Below are 22314 nucleotides of genomic sequence, written 5' to 3' on the forward strand. Positions count from 1 at the left end.
ATTAGGAAGTGAGGCAACAGCAAAGCATCAGAACAGCAGAGAAACAAGTGTGTAAGGTCTGTATCCAACAGATCAATTTATTAGTTTTTGTTACACAATATCACATGTGCATTCCCAACGCAGAGGGGCCAGGCAGCACTACAGGCAGCCTAACCCAGCTTCACTGCCAGTCTTGTGTGGTCCAGTCAGTGTAAGTAACCACAGACTGTGGCTGCATACAGTCATTCCCTCCTGTACACGGGCTGCTGGAGTTCTAACAGAGGATTTCTACTGAGAGCCACAAGAACACAGCAAATTAATTCCCAAACAGGAGAAAACAATTACACTACCAAAACCTAAAAAATGATATACAATCATACAAACCAGAGATTTTAGAAAACTATACACGATTGAATGTGCTTGATGTAATTTCGGCATTATAACTATTTTCCATTTCATGTAAATATAGACTGACTTCATGTTTGGTTTTCCACCAATTAAAGTTGCTGTAGTCAAATATGCACATATCGAAAAACTGTCTTTTCATGGTTCAGAGATAGAGCCTCAAGAAGGAAAATAAACACTGTTTCCATCGTAAGACCTCAACCACAAAATGAGATCATGAAAAAAATCAAAGTGTAAAGGTTCCGCTGACACAAACCTCCTCAAAATCAAACAGAAATGATTGAAGATGCATAAAGTAGAAGCAGTGATGGACTGTAAGTACTGCAACAGCATATCACACCTTCCCACAGCCACTTAAATACTTTCTTTACACTTTCTTACATGTATATATAATATACAAACCCCTCCAATTCAGTCAACTAATCCCATCACATCAAGGGAAACGATTGCAGACAGAAAAAAATAATTTAAGATACATCATGCTGCTAGTTCAGGGTGACAAGGTAGGAAATAAAGCAAACATCTCATTAACTAGTGAGATTGTTGCACACACTGCATCATGTCGCATTGCCCTGACACTGCTTTCTGAAATAAAGAACATTCAAAATAAGCAGCAAAAACACTAGTGAACAGCCAACACAGTTGCAGATTTCAAACTAACTTGTGCCAGTTGTCCGGTTATATAATTCAGGAAGCAGTTGCTTTCAGTCTAGGCTGAAGGCTGGAGAAGAGAAAGAGCTCCTCAACGGATCTCAGAAGACAAATAAATAAAAGACCACCAAGTCTCTAGGTGATCATCAAGTCCATTTAAATCAACAGGAGAGGAGAAAGAGCCCAGAGAACATGTGCAGCTGCTTCAGAGTTTTAATATGACAACACCAGGACGTACAGTAGTACTGTATTTACATCCACTACCTGCTTACAGGCTTCTGGCAGGTCAGCCACAGAACCCCAAATCTGAACACCAGGGATTTTACTCAAGAGTGGATTTTAGCCATAATAAAAGAAAATGCTCTATCCGTTCATTCAGAGCTTTTCTGTCCTTCCTTTCTTTTTCTCTGAAGACTGAAGAGGTAGTTTCACATTCATAAAGGGATATGGATGCTGATTTGGAGACACTAGTTTCTAATTGTAACATCATTTAGAATGATAAAAATAATATGACAGGAAGTCAAAGGAAAATCATACTGTAGCAGAATTCTTTCTTTAACATGAGTAGGCTTTCCATGGCATAGACATCTCATCAGTGGGAGGGGAACCTGCAGAGGCGAGCCCTTCACGCAGGTCCCCACAGTCTCAAATGGCATCAATGAGCCACATGTGCTGTCACTTGTCACCTCATTATTCACAAATCTCTCTGTCTCTCCAGAGTTGGTGGTGAAGGCATAGTAGAAGTGAAGGTCTGGGGGGGAGCTGGTGGAGCTGGCCCAGGAGAGACAAGATGAGTACCCAAGAGAGTTTGCAGGCCAGCAGGCCGCTGTCTCCAGCGGGGGTTTAGAAACCTGGAAGAAGGAGGGGTTGTGGAGGTGACCTGGGGTTAGAGCTGGAAACCCTCCATGGGTCCTTCCTGCTGCTGGAAGATGAACTGGCCCTGACTCTGGTCCACCTGTGGCGCCAGGCTGGCATCCTCCTCCTCCACACCAAAGTAGTGTTCAATCAGGTCGAAGGCCTTCTGGTAGATCTCCTGGTTCTCATGGCTCTGCAGGAACTCGATCTTGTCCAGGCCTGTGCATGCACAGACACACATACACACAAAGTCCATATTTTTGTACTACACTTCACACAACTCTGTGGCAAAAGTACAACAGGAACGACTGAACTGTAGTATGAATCTTAAGAACTGGGTTTCAAAAACTGTCAACTACTGCTCTAATGAGATATTACCTGATTTAAATTGAAATTTTGTTCTTTTGATGGAGACTTTGAAGGCCACAACACAGAGGTCATAGCAAGACATACAGTGCTAGTGATCGTTCTACTAAACATTGGTTTGTTAAATGACCTGCAATGTAACCATCTGCGCTAGGATGTACTAAAAATACAGGCTGAATAAAGCAGTTGTCACCAGTGTAAAATGAATTCCATTCAATGTGAGAGGAACGTGTTTCAAACACATCCACTGGGTGGTGACACTGGCTCATAAATACATTGACACTGCAGAACAGTGTGTCGCTTCCACAGCTGTTTGTCAGACTATGAAGGGTCAAGATGGGCTTAAATGAAACTAATGCACACGAGGTGAGAGCAATTACAAATTATTTGTGGCCGGAAGAGCCTGATTCAACAGTCCACAGTCATTGCAGGCTTCTTTGATGTTTCTGCTACATTAATAACAAAGTTGGATTTGAAGGCATCAAATTTTTTTGTCTATTTTTACATTTATGTGCTTAAGGAGCTTGTACACTTTTTGTGGGTAGGTTGGTGTAAACATATTTATGACACTGATCCAATTTTTCTAAAGCACATCAAACTGTGTGGATATTTAGCTGTTCGTTTATGTTTAAGACATTTCAATTAAAAGGCACTTCTGGCAAAAACTACTTTATCAGTCACTGGATAAATTCAATAGTCTCAACCAGAAACAAGATAAATATACGGTAACAAGAAACCTAATGACAGGCTAATCAGATAACAAACCTGGATGTAACAGCAGAATGGTTGGCCTGTTCACAGATGTATTTCTGATAGTGAGCCAGCAACAAAATATGGAAATTCCTATCAAGTGTCTAAAAAGTGAATGGAGGTGTGGGTGTGAATAGTGTTAATATGTTAGCTGTGTGTTGAGTTGCAGAGCTGTACCGTAAGCCTCCTCGATGAGAGCACAGTAAGGGTTGATGCCAGTTCCGTTCTGTTTGGCTTCCTGTTCTCCCAGTCTGAGGATGTTCTCCAGACCGTTCAGAGACACCTGCACAATCTTAGAGTCCATCACTGTCAGCAGGTCACACATGGGCTTAATGGAATTCAGAGACACCAGGTACCTGTTCACACAAAACAAGTATTAAAGAGAGGGGAGATATAACAGATTCTTTAGTGTCTGAGTTTAGTGAACCCATGTATTTTGCCAGTCTGAGTCTGAATCACAACGGTCCGTTCAAATAATTTTCAATCGTACATACAGTGAAACACTCATGCTATAGGCTGTCATAACAAAGAGCAGCTTTGTGGCACTAGCAGGCTGAGGTGGACAGTAGAGTACAGCCATTTTTATTTTATTTTAGCGGATACAATCAATTTAAATATGACCGGATAGGCATTTCTACCAACAAGGCAGAAAGCTGTTTAGACTGTTAATGATGTTGTTCTGGTTCCAACTGCAGTTGAGCTTAAATACATTGAATGCAATAAATGTAAAAGTGTGCTGTATTGCTATAATCACTGGTAATATTCCCTTTTATCCATGAAAAACTTGATGATGATTTCAGTGTTTCCTTGCCTTCAGAATGGATAAGTATGGTAAACATACCTTATCTGTGCAGGAGTGCCTCCAGAGGTGGCGTTAGTAATAGCCCAAGCTGCCTCCTTCCTTGTGCGGAACTCAGCCTTCTGAAGGATCTCAATCAGTACAGGGAAGATGTTGGCATCAATCACATTCTGACAAGAGAAGAAATGATGTCAGCTACACAGAACGGCAGCCCTTCTTCAGACATGACACACTAAACCCATGTAAAGCAGTCTTTACCTGAATCTGAGCTCTGTTTCCTGCTGTGATGTTAGACACAGTCCAGCACGCCTCCTTTTTGATGGACTCCTTGGGACTGCTAAGCAGGTGCAGTAAACATGGCAGAGCTGAACAGTTCAAGATCACCTGAGATAACAGTAATATATCAGATTACATTACATGTGCTCCCTTGTGTATAAATCAATGAATAAATAAAGTGAGGGAATCAGCGTGTACTGAGACAAGTGAACAATCCTATACCTGTGTCTGAATGTCATCTCCCGTCACAATGTTGCCCACTGCACGTAAAGCAGGAGAAACCACCTTGTAGTCACTGTGCCTGTAAAAAAAAAAACAAACAAAACACCCAAACAACATTCACACAATATGTTGAGAAAGCTTCAATGCAATTTTGTATTGAATTAGTATTGTGGAGAAAACACACTTAAATTCTTCGCTAGAATGTGGTTCATCATCATCATCATCATCTCTACATGAATCTCAAAACAAGCATTATACCATGGCCATGAAAAATACTTTTTCTGATGATTAGCAGGACATATGAAGTATACAATACCAGCCAAATGTTTGGATATGACTACTCATTCAAGGGATTCTCTTTATTTTTTACTATTTTCTACATTGTCAAACAATACTTAAGACATCAAAATTATAAAACATGAAATTATGTAGTAAACAAAAACATGTAAACAAAGCAAAATATGTTTCATATTTTAGATTCCTCAAGCTAGTCACAGTTTGCCTTGATGACAGTTTTGCACACTATTGGCAATATCTTAACCAGCAGGTGTGCCTTGTCAAAGTTAATTGGTGGAATCTATTTGCTTTCTTAATGCGTTTGAGACCATCAGTTGTGTTGTGCTGAGGTAGTGTTGGTATACAGCAAATAGCCCAGTTCCACTACTGTAGTAATCCATATTATGGCAAGACCTGCTCAACTAACTACAAGATCTGTGGCACCACAGACATGGGGAAAATGTTCTCTGCTTTTAACTCACTCCTCACTCTGCCTCCTCCTCCGCCCTTCACTCTGCTCAGTGCAGACATGTTCGCCCCATTTTTTACTGACAAGGTCTCTGCGATCAGTAACCAGTTCTGAGCATGACCAACTCAGTCTGCAGCTTCCAGCTACACAGGTCTAGGGATGCCATGGTGAGGAAATTTTCCCATCGACTAATGAAATCGTGACAACACCGGTGTTACTGGTTATGCCTGACATTTTACAAATGATCAATGATCCTCATCTGAAGAGCGCTTACTTTGATCTTCAACATCAGATTTTTCGTATAGATCTTCCCTTTATTTAAGAGTTAGCGATGGCGGGCTTCAGGCTGCTGCCAGCAGGTCGTCCTCCGTGTATAGCTGGACTGTCATGTTACTGACAGTGACTGACACTGTCAGTTTATAATTGTAGTGTCTGTCATCTGTCTAAGTATCGAAAACAAACTTGATACTTTACAAATTGGTGTTTTTTTATTTGATGTACATGGGCGCTGATAGGCAAAAATGAAAAAAATGAAACTGCCGCCGAAAACCACAGTATTGGCGGTGGGCAAGTCATGTAATCGGTGTATGTTCCAACATCGTGTAACATCGACCACCATGGCAAGCCTAAACAGCGCCACACTCTCCTCATTCTCCCCTCTGACTGAGGGGAAGTCTCCAAAGTCTGCTAAAAAAAAAAAACACTCAACCCAGCCCAGGTTGAAAACTACAGATGGTTTTCACTCCTGCCCTTCCTATCAAAAATACTTGAGCACACAGTCTTTAACCAAGTCTCTGGATTCCTTTCTGAGAACAACCTGTAAGACCAAAATCAGTCTGGCTTTAAGTGGGGGCACTCTGCCGAGACATTCTCTATCGGTTACGGAATCACTACGCTCAGCTAGAGCTGCTGGTCAATCTTCAGCCCTTTCGCTGCTAGATCTGTCAGCTGACACAGTTAACCACAGAATCCTCCTCTTCACACTCACTGAGCTTGGTATCTCAGGATCTGCCCTCTGCTGGTTCATGTCCTACCTCTCAGGCAGATATTTTAGAGTATATTGGAGGGGAGAAGTGTCCAAACCGCAGAGCTTATCCACAGGCATTCCTCAAGGGTCAGTGCTTGGTCCCCTTCTTTTCTCAAAATACACCACCTCACTTGGCACAATCATCCGCTCCCATGGTTTCTCATACCATTGCTATGCTGACGATACCCAGCTCTTCCTGTCTTAACCTAACTCATGCTCACAAAGTCTGCCCCAAACTTGGATGTCATGATCGATGGCCAACTAACCTTTAAGGTTCATGTGGCCACAATCACTCGGTCATGTCGATTTGCTCTGTACAACATCAGGATTATTTTCTAACATGTATAATGTGTTTCAAAAGAAATCTCTGATTTTCCCTTACACAGACTATGTTCCTTCAAGTGCAGTCGCAAAAAACATCAAACGCTATGATGAAACTGGCTTTCATGAGGACAGCCCCAGGAAAGGAAGAGTTACCTTTGCTGCAGTGGAGAAGTTCATTACAGTTACCAACCTCAAAAATCACCAATTAACAACTCAATTTACAGCCCACATTGTGCTTCTCAGAGTTCCAATAGCAGACACATTTCAACATCAGCTGTTTGAAGGAGACTGCGTGAATCAGGCCTTCATGGTTAAATTGCTGCTAAGATATCACTAGTGAGGGAGACCAATAATAAGAACAGAAACACGAGGAATGGACATTAGACCAGAGAAAATCTGTACTTTGGTCTGATGAGTCCAAACTTGAGATTTTTCAGTTCCAACTGTTATGTCTTCATGAGACGCAGAGAAGGTGAGGGGAGTGTATCTGCACGTGTGGTTCCCTCCGTGAAGCATGGAGGAGGTGTGATGGTGTGGGTGGGCTTTGCTGGTGATACTGTTGGTGATTTATTCAGAATTCAAGGCTCACTTAACAAGCATGACTACCACAACATTCTGCAGCAACACGCCATCCCATCTGGTTTGTGCATAATGGGACCGTCATGTGTTTTTCAACAGGACAATGACCCAAAACACACCTCCAGGTTATGTAAGGCTGTTTGACCAAGTAGGAGAGTGCTGCATCAGATGACCTGGCCTCCACCTTGCTTGACCTAAATCCATTTGAGATAGTTTGGGATGAGTTGGACCGCAGAGTTAAGGAAAAGCAGTCAACAAGTACTCAGCATACAGGGCAACTCCTTCAAGACTGTTGGAAAAGCATTCCAGGCGACTACCTCATGAAGCTGGTTGAGGGAATGCCAAGAGTGTGCAAAGCTGTCATCCAAGCAAACAATGCTTACTTCGAGGAATCTAAAATACGAAAGATATTTTGGTTTGTTTAACACTTTTTGTTTACTACATGATTCCATATGTGTTATTTTATAGTTTTGATGTCTTAAGTATTGTTCTACAATGTAGGCAATAGAAAAAAAACAACCTTGAAAGCCATCATAAACCAAAGCACTGTGCAGGCACAGGACTTCAGACATTTTTTTTCACCCCACCACAGACTTGAAGTTTTGTAATGTGCTACAGTGTTCGTGTTCAGTGCAGTGCTAACATAAGCCTCTGGGTGATGGCGTATGAAGTATTCACAGAATACTTCACTTTTGTCTTGCATCGCTAATTATTAAGTTTAAATACATTTTGTAAAAGCCAAATGTTTGCTTTTTTTGAAGATGAACTGCAAGAAAACTCAAGCACGTGTGCAATGTACACTAGCCTCAAGGTTGAGTTCCGCCTCTTTTGGTCTGTCAACATTAATAACTAACATTATTACAAATCTTGAATCTTGACATTTGTAATTTGATTCAGAATTGTAGAATATAAGAATTGTGATTCTCAGAAGAATGAATTTTTTCACACATTGCTATTAATACCCAGTCTAGATCAGTGTGTAAAGTACAGTAAACTGCAGGAAACCACACTGCATTACCAGATAAATCAGAGATGAGACAATCCTATCCACTGGGTTGAACTGCCCACAAGCAGTTAAAAGTGGTGACAACTTAAACACATCCCTTTTCCCTTTAATAAGTAGCCTTGCCCTGTCCATTACCTTATCATATCAGGACACCTGGTCAGGCATTATCACATACATGCCATCTTAATATTTTGAAAATTCAGCTTGGCCTGCTGTTCCTCTAGTGAATCACCTAATAACTCCTCTCCTATAATGAGCTGTTAACAGCTTCTTACATGAGCAGCTCCACCAGCCGGCGGCAGACCCCGGAGTCAATGACTGTCTGGATCTTCTCATTAGGGCCGTCAGACAAATAGGACAGAGCCCAGCAAGCATCAGCCAGCACATCTGGATCACTGCTGAACAGAAGCCTGGATAGTACGCTGAGACAAGGAGATACCTGACAGACACCAGAGACAAGGACAAAGACAGAGGGACAGTTTACGATCAGAGCTGAATTAACAGTTAAAGAATAAATGCTGCAAACAGAAATAAAGACAATGGGCTCCAGTATTCCAATTCAGTCATGACAACTGGACTGACCTTGGCAAAATCAGGTGGTGGGTTCTTCCCCCGGCACAGGTTTGACAGCGCCCATACTGCATTGCGGGTTGTTGTGAGACGGTTGGATTTAGCGAGCAGTCTGGATATGACAAAAAAAGGATCCAGATGTTATCACATCACATATAACATATTCAGATGGACACAAAATACACTGAGAGCAAGGACACTTACTGCTGTAGAGATGGCAGAATGCCACAGTTGAGCACATAGTCTCTGCACTCGGCATTATCTCCAGCTATGTTCCCCAACGCCCACACTGCCTGAAACACACCACACAAGTCACTGTACACACTGTAGTCCAACAGTACATCTCACCAGCTCAGCATTGCCTATGACACTTAATGCATTGTTGTGTGTTGATTGGACAGATGTACTACACCAATCAGTGAACTATTAAGATTATCATGTGACTCATTGGCCTGATTGGCACCTGACTGGCAGCACCTCTGAGCATGGGCTCTGCTACAGTGGTCAGTAGGTGTCTGCTCCAAGAATCGGCATGGCATGTTTGACTGATCTGGATAGGGCCTGTGCGATAGGGCAACTTCAAGCTGGTGTTCCGCAAAACCAAGTTGCGGCATTATTTGGAGTGAGCCCTAGTACCATCTCCAAAGTGAAGGCCAAGTTCCATATAACAGGGGATGTCAGAGACAGGCCGCGAAGTGGGCGTCTCAAGAAGACAACACCCAAAGAAGACCATTTCCTCACCCTGTCAACACTTAGGTACCGTAGGCTGTCTTCTACAGATTTGCAGTCAAGGTTTGCAGGACGATATGGCTGACGGCTATCTGCCCAGACAATCCGGAACAGACTGCAAGCAGCCAATCACCATAGGGCTGCCAGGAGGCCTGCCATGACTGCCCCTCACCGTCAGGCCCGTTTGCGCTGGTATGGGCAACAAGTGTACTGGAACCTGGATCAATGCCAGGCTTCAACCTGCTCTGAACGCTTCATTTGCGATGTTACTTCTACTTCCTCCTCGTTATGACGTTGTTCGTGCATGCATGTTGCTAAGGTTTTTCCCATGTGTTGTTTGCATTGTCCACTCTCATATTTCAGATTGGATTTGGGCTTTCAAACATGTACAGATGTATTTGAGAATTGGAAACCATTTTGAGTCAAGAATGAGAAAAGGCAGTGAAATCCTACTGCAGTGGAAACTGCTTATAGTGATCACGTCTGTCCGGGTCAAATTGATCACTATAAGCTGGTGATTATTATAACCAAATTTTTCTTCCTTATTTAATTTCTCATGCAGATTACTATCTTATTGACATTTGTATATTTATTACATGAATATAAAGTAATGAAACAACAGGCAGCTTTGCTATTTACTGAATTTTATTGACCGTTTCAAAATACGCTTGTTGTTTCACTGCTGCATCTTGTTGGTTTGTTTTTGGCAGTTTGTCATAAGCTTCGAGGAAACTAAGGTTTTTCATTGAGAGACTTTCTTTTCCCTGTCATTATTTCAATGTGCACACAGAACCAGCCTCAGGTAACCAGCTGGCAGCACATGGGTTGTTAATTTAGGTGTGGGGGTGGGGGCCGCAGCGGCCCGAAGTGAGAAAGTTGAACCCGAATCAACTTTTGGAGAGACGCAATCGCTGTACCACTCCCTCGCTTACACTCTGTCCTATTCCTTAAAAGGAGTTACTCTACCTGGTTTTTCCTAGGCAACAACACAGACATTGACTCACGTTTTGAAACCGCGCTGCTCAGAGGCTCCCAAACGCTATTGATTTGCAAATTAATGGACATTGGGCGTTATTTTTGACATTTAAAAAATTATTTTTGGCCTGGCGGGGGTTCTCGTTGGCCTGGCGGCCCCCACCCAATGAAATCGGAGGGGTGGGGGGCAATTTTATATGCCAATAAAACTATTTGCTTTCAAAAACAAAAACCCCTGAGTGGTGAAAAGGCTGCTTCTTTAAATAGGCTACATTTAGCATATACATATTGTTTCTAAACAAAGAAGTGCTCATTTTAGCCGTGGAGTGGTTCTGAATGTGTCATTTTACCAACAAAGTGAAATTCAGATTTATAGTGTTCAATTGTGACAACAGATTTATGTTCTCATCAAAAATAGACAACATATCACATGATTTACACGTTTCCGATGTATTTTCTTGGTATACAGAAATATATAAAGTACCACAAAGCTTATAATCTGATACAGGTACAGATCAGTGCTGAATACTAGAATGACTGAATACCAAAAACATTCACAGATGTAAAAGTGTAGGTTCACAAAAAGTATTAATGCATGTATCAAATACATGACTTAGACACTCTTATCTATATGCAATATAGTCTACAAAGCTGACATGTTAACACTTGTTATTTTAAGCTTATTACTCAATATACAACTCAGCTTAAAAAAAACGAGATTGTCACAACAAGCAGCCAGACCTCCTGCACACTCATTCACTAATTACACAACATCAACAGGTGATTGAACAACCACTCAATTAAAAACAGGATCAATTCCAAATGAATGAGGGAGTCCAGACAGCTCGCTGTAACTTCAACAAGCAAACTACCTACAGCACATTATATGAACTCTGCTGCATTCTTGTTAAGGAGATAAATTCACACAACAGCCACAAAGAGAGACATTTAACCGTCAGAGATGAAATTAGCGACCAAAGAGACAGAGAGAAGCTGTATCTGACTCATGTTATCTGATGTCTTCTTTCTATCATGGAGATGAAGTATCCATGTCATAACGTCACCGCAATGCCTGATAATGGTGCTGCAGTTGCTAAATACACATCATATGTGTACTATGGGAGTAAAGTAAAAAGAAAGAGGAATTACTGTAGTTTAAATTTTTTTTCTCCTATGTATTTATGTGTGAAAAGACCGAAAATGAACACTATAAGCGGACTACTTGATTACTGTGAGCGAAATATTTAAACAGCATTTGTATGGGAATGATTCTGTCCCGAGCTTTTTGATCCATATAAGCAGTTGATCACTATAAGCGGTTTCCACTGTACTACTACTGTTTGTTTACATAGCCTCTGGAGATGGCGGAGGTCTGCTGAGGGGAAGCTTCCTGGAGCTAACCAATCAGAACAGAGTAGGCTCATCAGAGGGGGTCCTTCAAGAGACAGGAGGTAAAACAGCCTGCTTCAGAAAAAGGCTGAACTAAAGTGCTGCAAAAAGGGCAAGTATAAGATGAACAAGGAGTTTTTTGTTTGTTTGTTTGTTTGTTTTTACTGTAAATCATGCAAAGATATTCCAGTAGAGCCCGGATTATAAATATAGACCTATATCATTGTAAATTGAATGTCTTTGGATTTTGGATTGCTGATCAAACAGAACAAGACATTTGAAGATGCCACCTTGAGCTCTGAGAAACAGACATTTTTCACAATTTTCAAACAGTTCATAGACAAAACGAATAATCAATTAATCGAGAGAATAATCAGCAAATTAATCAATAACGAAAATAATCATTAGATGCAGCAAATTAAATAACTGACAAACTATGCGTCTAATCATAAAAAAAATACAATCTTATAATCAGTCCCACTCATTATGTTTGCAACATTGCCCAGTGCCCACAATGGTTTACTAGAACCAGAGATAACAAATTTACATCCTCTCGTGGTATACAGCTTTTCGTTATATCATCCACTTCTAAGTGGTGTGTTTATTCGGTCAGGTGCAGAAAGGCTTCATATTGTTTTTTTGCTATAAAGTCTACACGATATGTGTCCTCAGTTAATTCCTTTGTGGTGTGTTACCAGACCACAATTATACAATACAAGCAAAAATCCGAGCCAGCAGTTCAACAAAACACTGTTTCAACAAAGACTTATTTCAAATATATACAGTTTTATGGTTAACAATAACGCATAAGCTCATATTTAATGTGTTATCTTGTAGGCTCTCACCTGTTCCTGGACGTCCTCATACTCGGAGTTCAGCAGCTCAATGAAAATGGGCACAGCTCCTGTTTCAATCACCACCTTGGTGTGCAGGAAGGTACCTGAGGCAATGTTGGTTAGAGCCCAGGCTGCCTCAAACTGTTTGAAGACGCACATAATGCACACAAAAATGACATCATAGTCAATCCACACTCTGAAATGACTAGGGCCAAGTTTATTACTTGACATTTTTCTTGTGCAATTATTTGCTTCACAATTAACTACAAATCGAGCAATAGAGATCATTTTAAGTTCTGGACTGCTGAAGTGACATTTCAGATTAATTAAATACATTCATTACATTGCCTGGTACAAGTTATTCTTGGTAGGTACATTTGAGATCAAATCACTGCTCACATTACATGGTGAGCACAAGATATGTGTTTAGTACCATGTTTTCAGTAGAAGCAGTGGCACTCTATACTGGAAAACCATAGTTCTTATTTGATTTTTAAAAACCATTTAGTCGTTCAGATGACTAAATAAACTTATTGTTGTAACAATGCTTCTTGGCAATAAATCTTATACGGTTGGAAAGCCTGTTTATTTCCCTTTTAAATGGTGCCACATTTGTAAAGAACATGCATTTGTGGGATGAGCAGCAGAGCTGAGTATGTGGGTTGCGCCCATGAAAATTTTGACAAATCTCTGCCAATACCAAACAGCTATTTTTCTGCCATTGACTCTTGTTTGGTGTTTGGTGTACTGGATGATTGAAGTTTGAAGAAACAAGAGAACTACACATATTGGCAATTTAACAATTTATTCATTTAACAAACAGGAGCCTCAGAAGCATGTGGAAGAACCATACGCAGCCACAACAGCCTGGTCCTCATGCTGGTTACCAGCCTGGTCACACACTGCTGTGGGATGGCATCCCATTCTTCAACCAGCATTTGTCACAAGTCAGCAAACGTGGTTGTGTTGGTCGTCTGGCACGAATCAGGTGCCAGTCAGGCACCTGATTGGCAGCACTTGGGGGTACCAGAAGCTCAAAACAAGTCAATAGCAACAGCAAAATAAGCTGTTTGGCATTGGCAGAGAAGATTCGGCAAATTTTTCATAGGTGCAACCCACATGCTCAGCTCTGCTGCTCATCCCACAAATGCATGTTCCTTACAAATGTGGCACCATTTAAAAGGGAAATAAACAGGCTTTCCAACCGTATAAGATTTATTGCCAAGAAGCATTGTTACAACAAAGAAATAATATACCAAACACAAATTTCCTTACTTATTGTGCTAAGTTTATATGTCTGATATGTCTTGCTAATCATAGCTTCAGGCATACAGGCTGTCTGCTGTGTAGTGAAGCTCTTACCTGCAGTGTGCAGTTTTCACTCCTCTTCAGGAACTCCACAAAACAATTCACAACACCAGGAGTGGAAATGACCTCATCTATAGGAGGGTTGGGCTCTGCACAGAAGAACACAACACGACTAATCTCTCATTGAATTTAACTTGATTTAAAAGAAAGCAATGGCTCTCATCAAGTATATGCAAAAAGAGATTAAAAGCCTCTGTTACCTTTGTGTTCAGTAGAAAGTGTAATTTTCTTTTCCTTTTTTTATATCAGCTTTTAATTACTCATTTATTATTTTTTCTGTCTTTAGTGGTCAACACTGTGATGGTTTTGTGGAATTTGTTTTGTGTCAACACAACTGTTTTATTATCAATGATCTTGCATGCTGATGAATAAATGAAACATAACTGGTAAATATGATGAATGGTCTGCAACCAAAAGTTAACTGTTTAAATGAATTAATTTGAAAGCATCTTACAGTCTCCTGTCTGTATGAGAATAACACAATGAGGGGGAGGAGTGCTCCGCTGTGTTTAACATTAACGCTATGTCTCCAGCAGTGGAGAGGAGCCTCTCTGCTGCACCTTTAGCTCCAGGGAAAGCCATTGTTGTCCAAGACGCTGAACAGATGCAGGGTTTTTGAGGTGAAAAAGACTGAGCACTGAGTTATTTTCTATTCTCCTCTCTTTTTCTGACCTCAGTGTTGGTTTAATTTGTTTAATTCTGCAGTGTGTGTTGGTCAGCTGGTCTCATCCCATTTGTCACTGCTGCTCCACTCTGTGGTGATGGCGTAGAAAGTTCACAGTATACTTCATGTTCATCTCACAAAAGGTAATTTATTTACTCACTAAATCAAAAAATGTTTGCAACCGCTGCCTTTTTTGAAGATGAATTACAAGATAACCGAAGATAACTCTAGCATGTACACACTGTAGACAGTCTGCTGCACTGCCCTCCCAGTTGAATTCCGCCTTTTTCTGTCAACATCACATGCCTGGGCATTGATAAAAGGAACTGATAAGCTTGGAGGCATACAATTCCGATGGATTGGAACAACTCAACTGGAACCGGTTCTCAATTCCCATCCTTAGTTCAGGTACAGTGTGTAACAACACAGTCCCGTCAACAATGCACTGCAAAAAGTAAAATCTTCATCAACAGACTAAAGAGCAGTAAACAGATACATAGATAAAGCTGTGAGAGATTATTACTTGGACTTAATAAAAGGGATGGACAATATAGCGAAGGCCGATATATAAGAAAATAATATTTTTTTCCTTTTACTTCAGTGCTCGAATAATGGAAATATTAGCTGATAATTATGCTGATAATGAGGTTCCTTGGCCAAGACTAGTAATGCTACTCAAAATCTGCTTCTGAATAGGAATTTTTGCCTCTGCATTGGTGCCTGTTGGCACCAAGGCGGGGCTGAGACACACACACACACACACACACACGCCGGGACAGAGGCCACAGCAGAGAGAATGAAATGGATGTTATACTTTACCCAAGTGAACAACAATGCTCGTTATCAAAAAGTGCAACAAAATCTGCCAGTAAGGGAGACAGTACCAACAATTTATCAAACAACTGTTGAACCAGCAGAACATAAACTCACTTAATCTACAACTGGAATTTTTTTTACAACTATACAGAGCTTGTTATGCTCATAGTGAACCATTATTAACCAGCTTTAAATGAATGCTAATTGTAATGATTGAGCCTAATTAGCCAAGTATCTTAAATGAATTGAATTCTTGCAGACTTTGAGCCAGAGACCAACCAGCTCTCCTCTCTGCCAGCAGCACCTGCAGCAGACAGTCTGTTCACATCAGCAGAGGGAGGATGACTGATGCCACCAGGTTGTTAACCAGTTTATTGTAAAAGACCTGCAGCCTTTCAAAACAGTGGACTCTGAGGGCATTAGTTAACCATGAATCAGTTCAACAGTATTTAACATTATTTTCACATCCTTGTTTATAAAGAGTTATGGTCTGGTGTTAATTGGTCTGCATGCAAGTAAAATAAACCAAGGTTATTACAAACAAGTTTACAACAAATATGTGTATTTTTCATTTTAAGGATGGTGGAGGCTCTCTAAATATTGAAGTTGGGTTAGAAAAATAAACTTGTCAATCTCAAAATATAGCCTTTACTGTTCTCTTTACATTTTTGCAATTATAAGATTAATATTATTATATTATCCTATATCCTATATATTATCATATCAGTATCGACCAGGACAAACAAATAATTACTGCTTATCTTTATTAGTCCTGAAATTCCATACTGAAGTATGTCTTACTTGATATTGAATATTATGCTGATATTAGAATTCCACGGATGCAACACAAACCTTTGGAGAGTAATTTCCTGAATTTCTGTGTAGCGATTAGCTGCTGATCTGGGTCTTCAGAGAAGATCATCTGAATCATGTCTGGAGTAATGACCCCATCCTGCACAAAAGTCAACATTACAGAAATATTCAAAATTAAAATCATGTTCACAATTACAGAAAGAAAGTGACCTTAATAGAAATTTGATATGGCTTTAGCTATAATGCCAGGCCAGATGAACACAACAGAAGACCAACACTTACACCTGCAACAGGTACTGTGGAACTGATGTCTGGATCCTGGATTGGACACTCCAGCATTGATTCATCACTTGTAGGTACACATACATTTCTCCTCTTAAACAGCTGTGGGCAGAGTGAATGTCACATGATTAAGCTGCTGTTTATATTTTTACCACCTTGGTTTGATGAACTGATTGTGACATGCACACACCAGCACATATGAAAAAGTGCAGAGGTTTAACTGTAATTGAGCCATTATGAAGCCCTGAATTACAAAAACACAATGTTGATCATTTTAAGACTTTTCAGACTTGCATTCATTTAAATTAATACAACAGCCATGATAATCAAATCCATAATGTCATGTGTTATACTCACAAATACTCATGATTAAACCAAAATGCTCCAAATTTGAAATATCCTACTGTTGATGTCTTGAGATATAACTGAAATGTGTTGAGTTTCAAAACACAGGGAGTGAGCTGGGAAGGAATTTGGGAATTTAAGGGTGCTATATAGGGTATGGTATTGTTTGAATTTTATTGATTCCGATTCTGCTTATCGATTACTGTTCTCATCGATTCCCAGTTTCAATTACAACATGGTAAAAAAAAGGTCAAATGTTTAGATAACAAAAATATCTTTACTCTTTTAAGTGTTTACTTTGACTTTTATTGTTTAATTTTTTTTTTTTTTTTTAACGGAACATTCACAAAGTAAATACATACAATAAAAAAGTATGATCCACAGTCAGTACATACATTTTCTTGTGGATGCTGTGGTATTTGACACTCCTCAGTTTTCTCCTTGGTCATCTTTCCCTTTATTGCCAAGGAGAATGGTGTGTCGTGGCTAGGTATCCCTGGCTCTACTGGAGGTGCTAGCGCTGGCTGATGTCACACTTGGGCTAGGAGACCGCAAGACATCAAACACTGGACATTCTTTTGGATCAACACTGTGCTGCCTTAAATGTTTGGTCAAATCTGATGTACAACCAGACTTACAGCTAATTAGCTTCCCACACGGATTGTACTTTGCCTCGTCATTTTCTTTAATGAAGTGAAGCCACACTTTTGAGCATTTACTGGTTCATCTTTCACACTGTTGTGACATTAGCCATGCATGCTTGTATCTAAACAAATTGACACGCTGTTGCATTGATGCATGATGTAGACAAGTCCTGGCAGATAGCCACGTCCTTGCAGATATGTAGCCTTTGTTAGTAACAATAAAGGGTTATCGCGTTTAAGGAACCGATAAGCAGAACCAAAATTCAATTTTTTTAACAGGTACCCGGTTCTTGGCATTTTGGATTCGGTTCTAAGTTGGAACCAGTTTTTGGTTCCCAATCCTAGGGCTGTAACAAAATCAGGAAGTCTAGATTACATACATAAAACTTAATGTAAAAAGGGTTTTAATCAAGTGGTTCAAGGTGAGACAGCGTTTACCTGCTCCTCTCTTTTCTGTTTTCGAAGCTGGATTCCTTCCTCCTCTCTCCTTCGACGCATTTCCTGAGGATTCAGCGCTTTGTTCTTATAGCTCTTCATCCTGTAGTTCTCTTTGCCTGGGCTTGCCATCGTGTCTGAAGAGTCCAGGACAGGCAGTTTTAAATTGAGGTGAACTTATTCATCAAAAGCAAACATCATTAAATGTTGAGGCTCTATGACTCTGACAACATTTGGCTTGAGAGAGGATATAGTGCAGAAAGAAGATTTGCACAAAGGTTTGCAGTTACAAAATAGGTCTGCAGTTACGTATCTGTTTGTGGGTGAAGAAAGCTCATACAGAACTCAATTGTATGTGTAAATCCCAAGTTTACAGCTACGAATTAAATCTATGAGCACAAATACTTTTGTCCCACATTTGACGCTTCCTCCTAAATCCTCCTGCCATGCTCTGAAACGGTGGGGGCGTGTCTGCTGAAGGTGCTGAAAGCACACCCCAACTGAACAGTCTCTGAACTTAACGACACTTGCTGAACTCCCATATAAAAATACAGCATTTAAAACAGGCCTTGTTTGTAGGTGTGGAACAAGCAACATGGATGATATTTGAAAATAAAGTAATGTTAGGATCCACTGTTTCATTCCGCGCCTATTTAGTGGGTAAATGTGGACTTGTTTCAGTAAAAACTAGTTGTAACTTCAATCACTAGTTAGTGAATGATCCATCATCAATCATCGTTATATTAAATTGTCAATGGATTTTGAATGAATTTTTCAATGGACTTCAATGTGAATGTTTCTCTGTTGAGTCTTTTGCAGCTTCATTTTCACTGGCACCCTTTGATAAACTGCCTCTCACGCCGTGCTTTTTGGTGAAGTGCTGCCCAGAGAATGAAATAATTGCAAGAAACGATATTATTGTCATTTTAAGACCATTTATGCAACAGTTGCGTTTAACATGGTAACACCGGTTCAAACAATGTACTGTTATAATGAAATGAATCAAAGCAGAACCAATGGTGCTTTTATTCTGAAGCACCAAGCATGTCTTGGGCTGGAAGTGTTGATGTGGTTGCTGTGAACTTGAAGCCTCCAGTCAACAGACGGTCAGAGAACAACAGTTAGCAGTTAAATCGTTACCAGTCTTACAAATCAACTGGTTTTCCTGTTAACTGGTTACCTTTGTTTGTAAATGTCAGGTTTCTCATGGCAGCAGATGTTCCAATCATGGAGAGGAAATGTAGCTGACCTTGCAAATGCCTGATTATGATTTATATCACTCATAATTTCATAGACTACACTATCCATCTGATTAATTCAGCTTATTGATGGTTTATAGAGTTCAGTGAAACTGTGGGATCAGAATTATTCTTAACCATATTTTGATGTATTTTCTTCAAAATAAAAAACCCACCCAGGTTTTGATACCAGGTGTTAAATCTAAAGGAATAAAATCATCAGGATATAAAATCATAATCAGGCATTTGCAAGGTGAGCTACATTTCCTCTCCATGATTGGAACATCTGCTGTCACCATGAGAAACTCCCAACGTTTACAAACAAAGGTAACCAGTAACTAGGAAAACCGGCTGATTTGTAACACTGGTCAGTGGCACCATTAAACATGAGGATTTATTCACTGAGTGGGAAACTGGCATCTTCTGGACGCCATTTGAACAAACTAATGGCTCTCCGGTTCACGCGACAATGCTAACAGGCTACCTCCTTAGTAGGAGTGTCACAATTCTCCAAATCCATGATTCCATTTGACTTTCAATTTAAAGGTAAATGGATTGTAAATGGACTGTACTTGTATAGCGCCCATCTAGTCTTCCGACCACTCAAAGCGCTTTTACACTATGAGTCACATTCACCCCTTCACACACATTCATACGCTGAATGGGTACAGGGGCTACCATGCAAGGTCCCAACCTGCCCATCAGAGGAAATCTAATCATTCACACACATTCACACACTGATGGCACAGCCATCAGGAGCAATTTGGGGTTAAGTATCTTGCCCAAGGACACATCGACATGCGGACTGGAATCCGCGAGGGCTTACGGTTGTGCCATTGTCATATCGTCAAGTGTATGAGGGCTCTCCAGCAGACATTTTGAGCCCTTTATGCACACTTTCTGTAAATCTGCATCTTTGCAAAATTTGCCTGAGGGTAGTTCCCTCAGGCAAAGTCTGGGGAAGGGAATTAAAAGAAAAGGAAAAAAAAAACGGTAAACATACTGACACGTGGATGTTCAGCGTGGCATAGTGGGTGTGCTGGTATGCCTACATTTACAAAGAAACACTACATTAACAAGGGTTTAAGATACATAAAAACACATGAAATCTGAGGAATGCAAGCATAGGTTACATTACACACCTACTTTATTCATCAACCATTTATTTCAATTTTTTCTTAATGATGCTGTTTTGACAAAAACAAGTAGATTGATTGTCAACACCTCTTGTCCATTCTGTAAGGCAACAGCCTGGCAGACAGTCAGTCCCTTACTTTACTGCATGTGCTTGTGATTATTTTATATGCGGGATATTACCTATCTGTTTTATACTTTGTTTAATGTATTATGTGCTTTATGAACGAGTGGTTTTACTATTTTTGTCTCTGTTTTTTTTTTAAGTGAGCTCACCAAGACAAATTCCAGTCCGTCATATTGATATGGCAATAAAGTATTGAACAAAAAGTCCCAAACCCACAATTATAGGCAACATGTTTTGGTGTTGTCAAGGTAATGTGATATATTGCTAAAGTGTTGTCCCATTCCTATTTAAACCATTTCAAGTCCTTGCAACCTCTTGCACTCAATCACTTACCAGGTGACTGACGTCACCTGGTAAGTCTATGAGGGTTCAGGGCTTACGGCTTAGGGGGGACATTGGGATTGAGCCATAAATTTGATTCAGTAGCTGTGAATTTGGGATTGACACATACAATTGAGTTCTGTGTAAAAAAAAAAAAAAAAAAAATTCACCCACAAACAGACATGTAACTGCAAACCTGATGTGTAACTGCAAACCTTTGTGTAAATCTTCTTTATGCACTCACACATTGGAAATATTCTGTGCAACTCTTTTACATTTGTTCACAAAATGTCATGCAAAGCTGCAGATCCTCCTTACAGATTCAAAAATTAATTCTATTTGTTCAGATGTTTTTTTTACGCACCAAACATTTGAATTCATTTGATCAAAACGTTTTTACACATTCACACATTTGACATTCTACTATACTTATGACCCTGATAGTAGCCCCTATCATACACCCAACCCTATACAATGAGCAGATTAAAAAGGTGTACTTCCTTGATCAGGTCTGATACAGGGTTTGTGAGGTATCATCCAAACACTGGGGAAAGTTCAGTTCCAGAAAAGCAAAAGGTAGATACACAGTAAGATGGCAACTTTCAAACAACAGCTTTGTAGATAAATAAATACTAATATTTATATTTGTCTGGCAGGGAGGATTAATAGGTTTTATCACAGAGTGCTGAGTATGCGGAATGATACTGTGACCATAGGATATGGTCATTGTTTCATACTGCAAGCAAATTGTTTGGGTTTTTTTGTTTGACTTTCTGATGATTATTAGCAAGCAAATTAGGATTTATGACAGGCAGCATAATTTGGGAATAGAACAATACTTATTACAGTCATGGTAGCCCCCAACTTTAACGTTATGCAGAGGAACCACGATCAATTTCCAAACGCTGAGGATGGGAACCATTTAAGTTCATATCACATACTATAATTTTAAACCGTGAGGTGCAAAACAACCACAACAAATTCGTACAAAATAAAACTATTGTTTTCATCTTAGTCATTTAGTGAATGTTTCCAAAATTCCTATAGGACAGTTCATTGTTAGTGTAATTTGTCTGTCACTGTGTACAATCTTTCAGCATCATTTCTGGTTTTAAACGGACATATTTCTCCAACACAGGAAGGAGGAGGTCATGCTAAACTCCGTGCATGCTAACGTTGTACTGCTGACAGTTACAGCACAAAACCACGAAAGCATGACCTAGAGTCAGTCGAGATTAACACTACATACGTACAGCTGACGTCAACCCAACCAGCAACACTATGTTTTACTAATTTAAGATTTAGCAGCATCTCTCCATGGAACAGAGCAAAATGTTTTTGGGCTATTACCAGTCTGTTTCTGCACTAGCTTCACGCTAGCTCCTTCACTAATGCTGCGTTGGGTCAGATAATGTTATCACAGGTGTATTTAGTTGCAATGGCAACAACGTCAGATCTCATAACACATATAAGCACTGATTCTTACCCACTGAAGCTCTAATGTACCTGAAAATGCGTGCGGGTTTTTAACAGCGATAACCTCTCCTTCTCTCCCTCTGCTTCAGCCTCTGATAGCAAAATGGCGTCTTATTAAAACTTTCCCAGCAAACCCCTCGCATTAACAACACTACACGTCACCTCCGT

General features: G+C 40.1%; 1 protein-coding gene across 3 annotated transcripts; it reads right to left on the bottom strand.

Annotated features, from left to right (window-relative positions):
• Window positions 1-50: 50 nt before the first annotated feature.
• kpna5 (karyopherin alpha 5 (importin alpha 6)) lies at window positions 51-22299 on the bottom strand. Of its 3 annotated transcripts, none has more exons than XM_067602545.1 (14): window positions 22177-22299; window positions 17854-17987; window positions 16427-16528; window positions 16184-16283; window positions 13846-13940; window positions 12493-12624; window positions 8759-8847; window positions 8567-8666; window positions 8260-8423; window positions 4304-4382; window positions 4064-4189; window positions 3848-3975; window positions 3184-3362; window positions 51-2109 (listed from the first exon to the last, which is right to left on the bottom strand). In XM_067602545.1, exons 2-14 carry the CDS (start codon window positions 17980-17982, stop codon window positions 1922-1924), a joined length of 1611 nt encoding a protein of 536 aa, XP_067458646.1. In that variant the 5' UTR covers window positions 17983-17987; window positions 22177-22299; the 3' UTR covers window positions 51-1921. The 3 variants fall into 3 exon arrangements, with proteins under 3 accessions (XP_067458646.1, XP_067458647.1, XP_067458648.1); XM_067602546.1 differs by having other exon boundaries at window positions 22157-22283; XM_067602547.1 differs by lacking the exon at window positions 22177-22299 and adding an exon at window positions 17167-17312 and having other exon boundaries at window positions 17854-17985.
• Window positions 22300-22314: the final 15 nt, after the last annotated feature.

The sequence above is a fragment of the Thunnus thynnus genome, chromosome 10 (genome assembly GCF_963924715.1).
Source record: "Thunnus thynnus chromosome 10, fThuThy2.1, whole genome shotgun sequence".
NCBI lineage: Eukaryota > Metazoa > Chordata > Actinopteri > Scombriformes > Scombridae > Thunnus > Thunnus thynnus.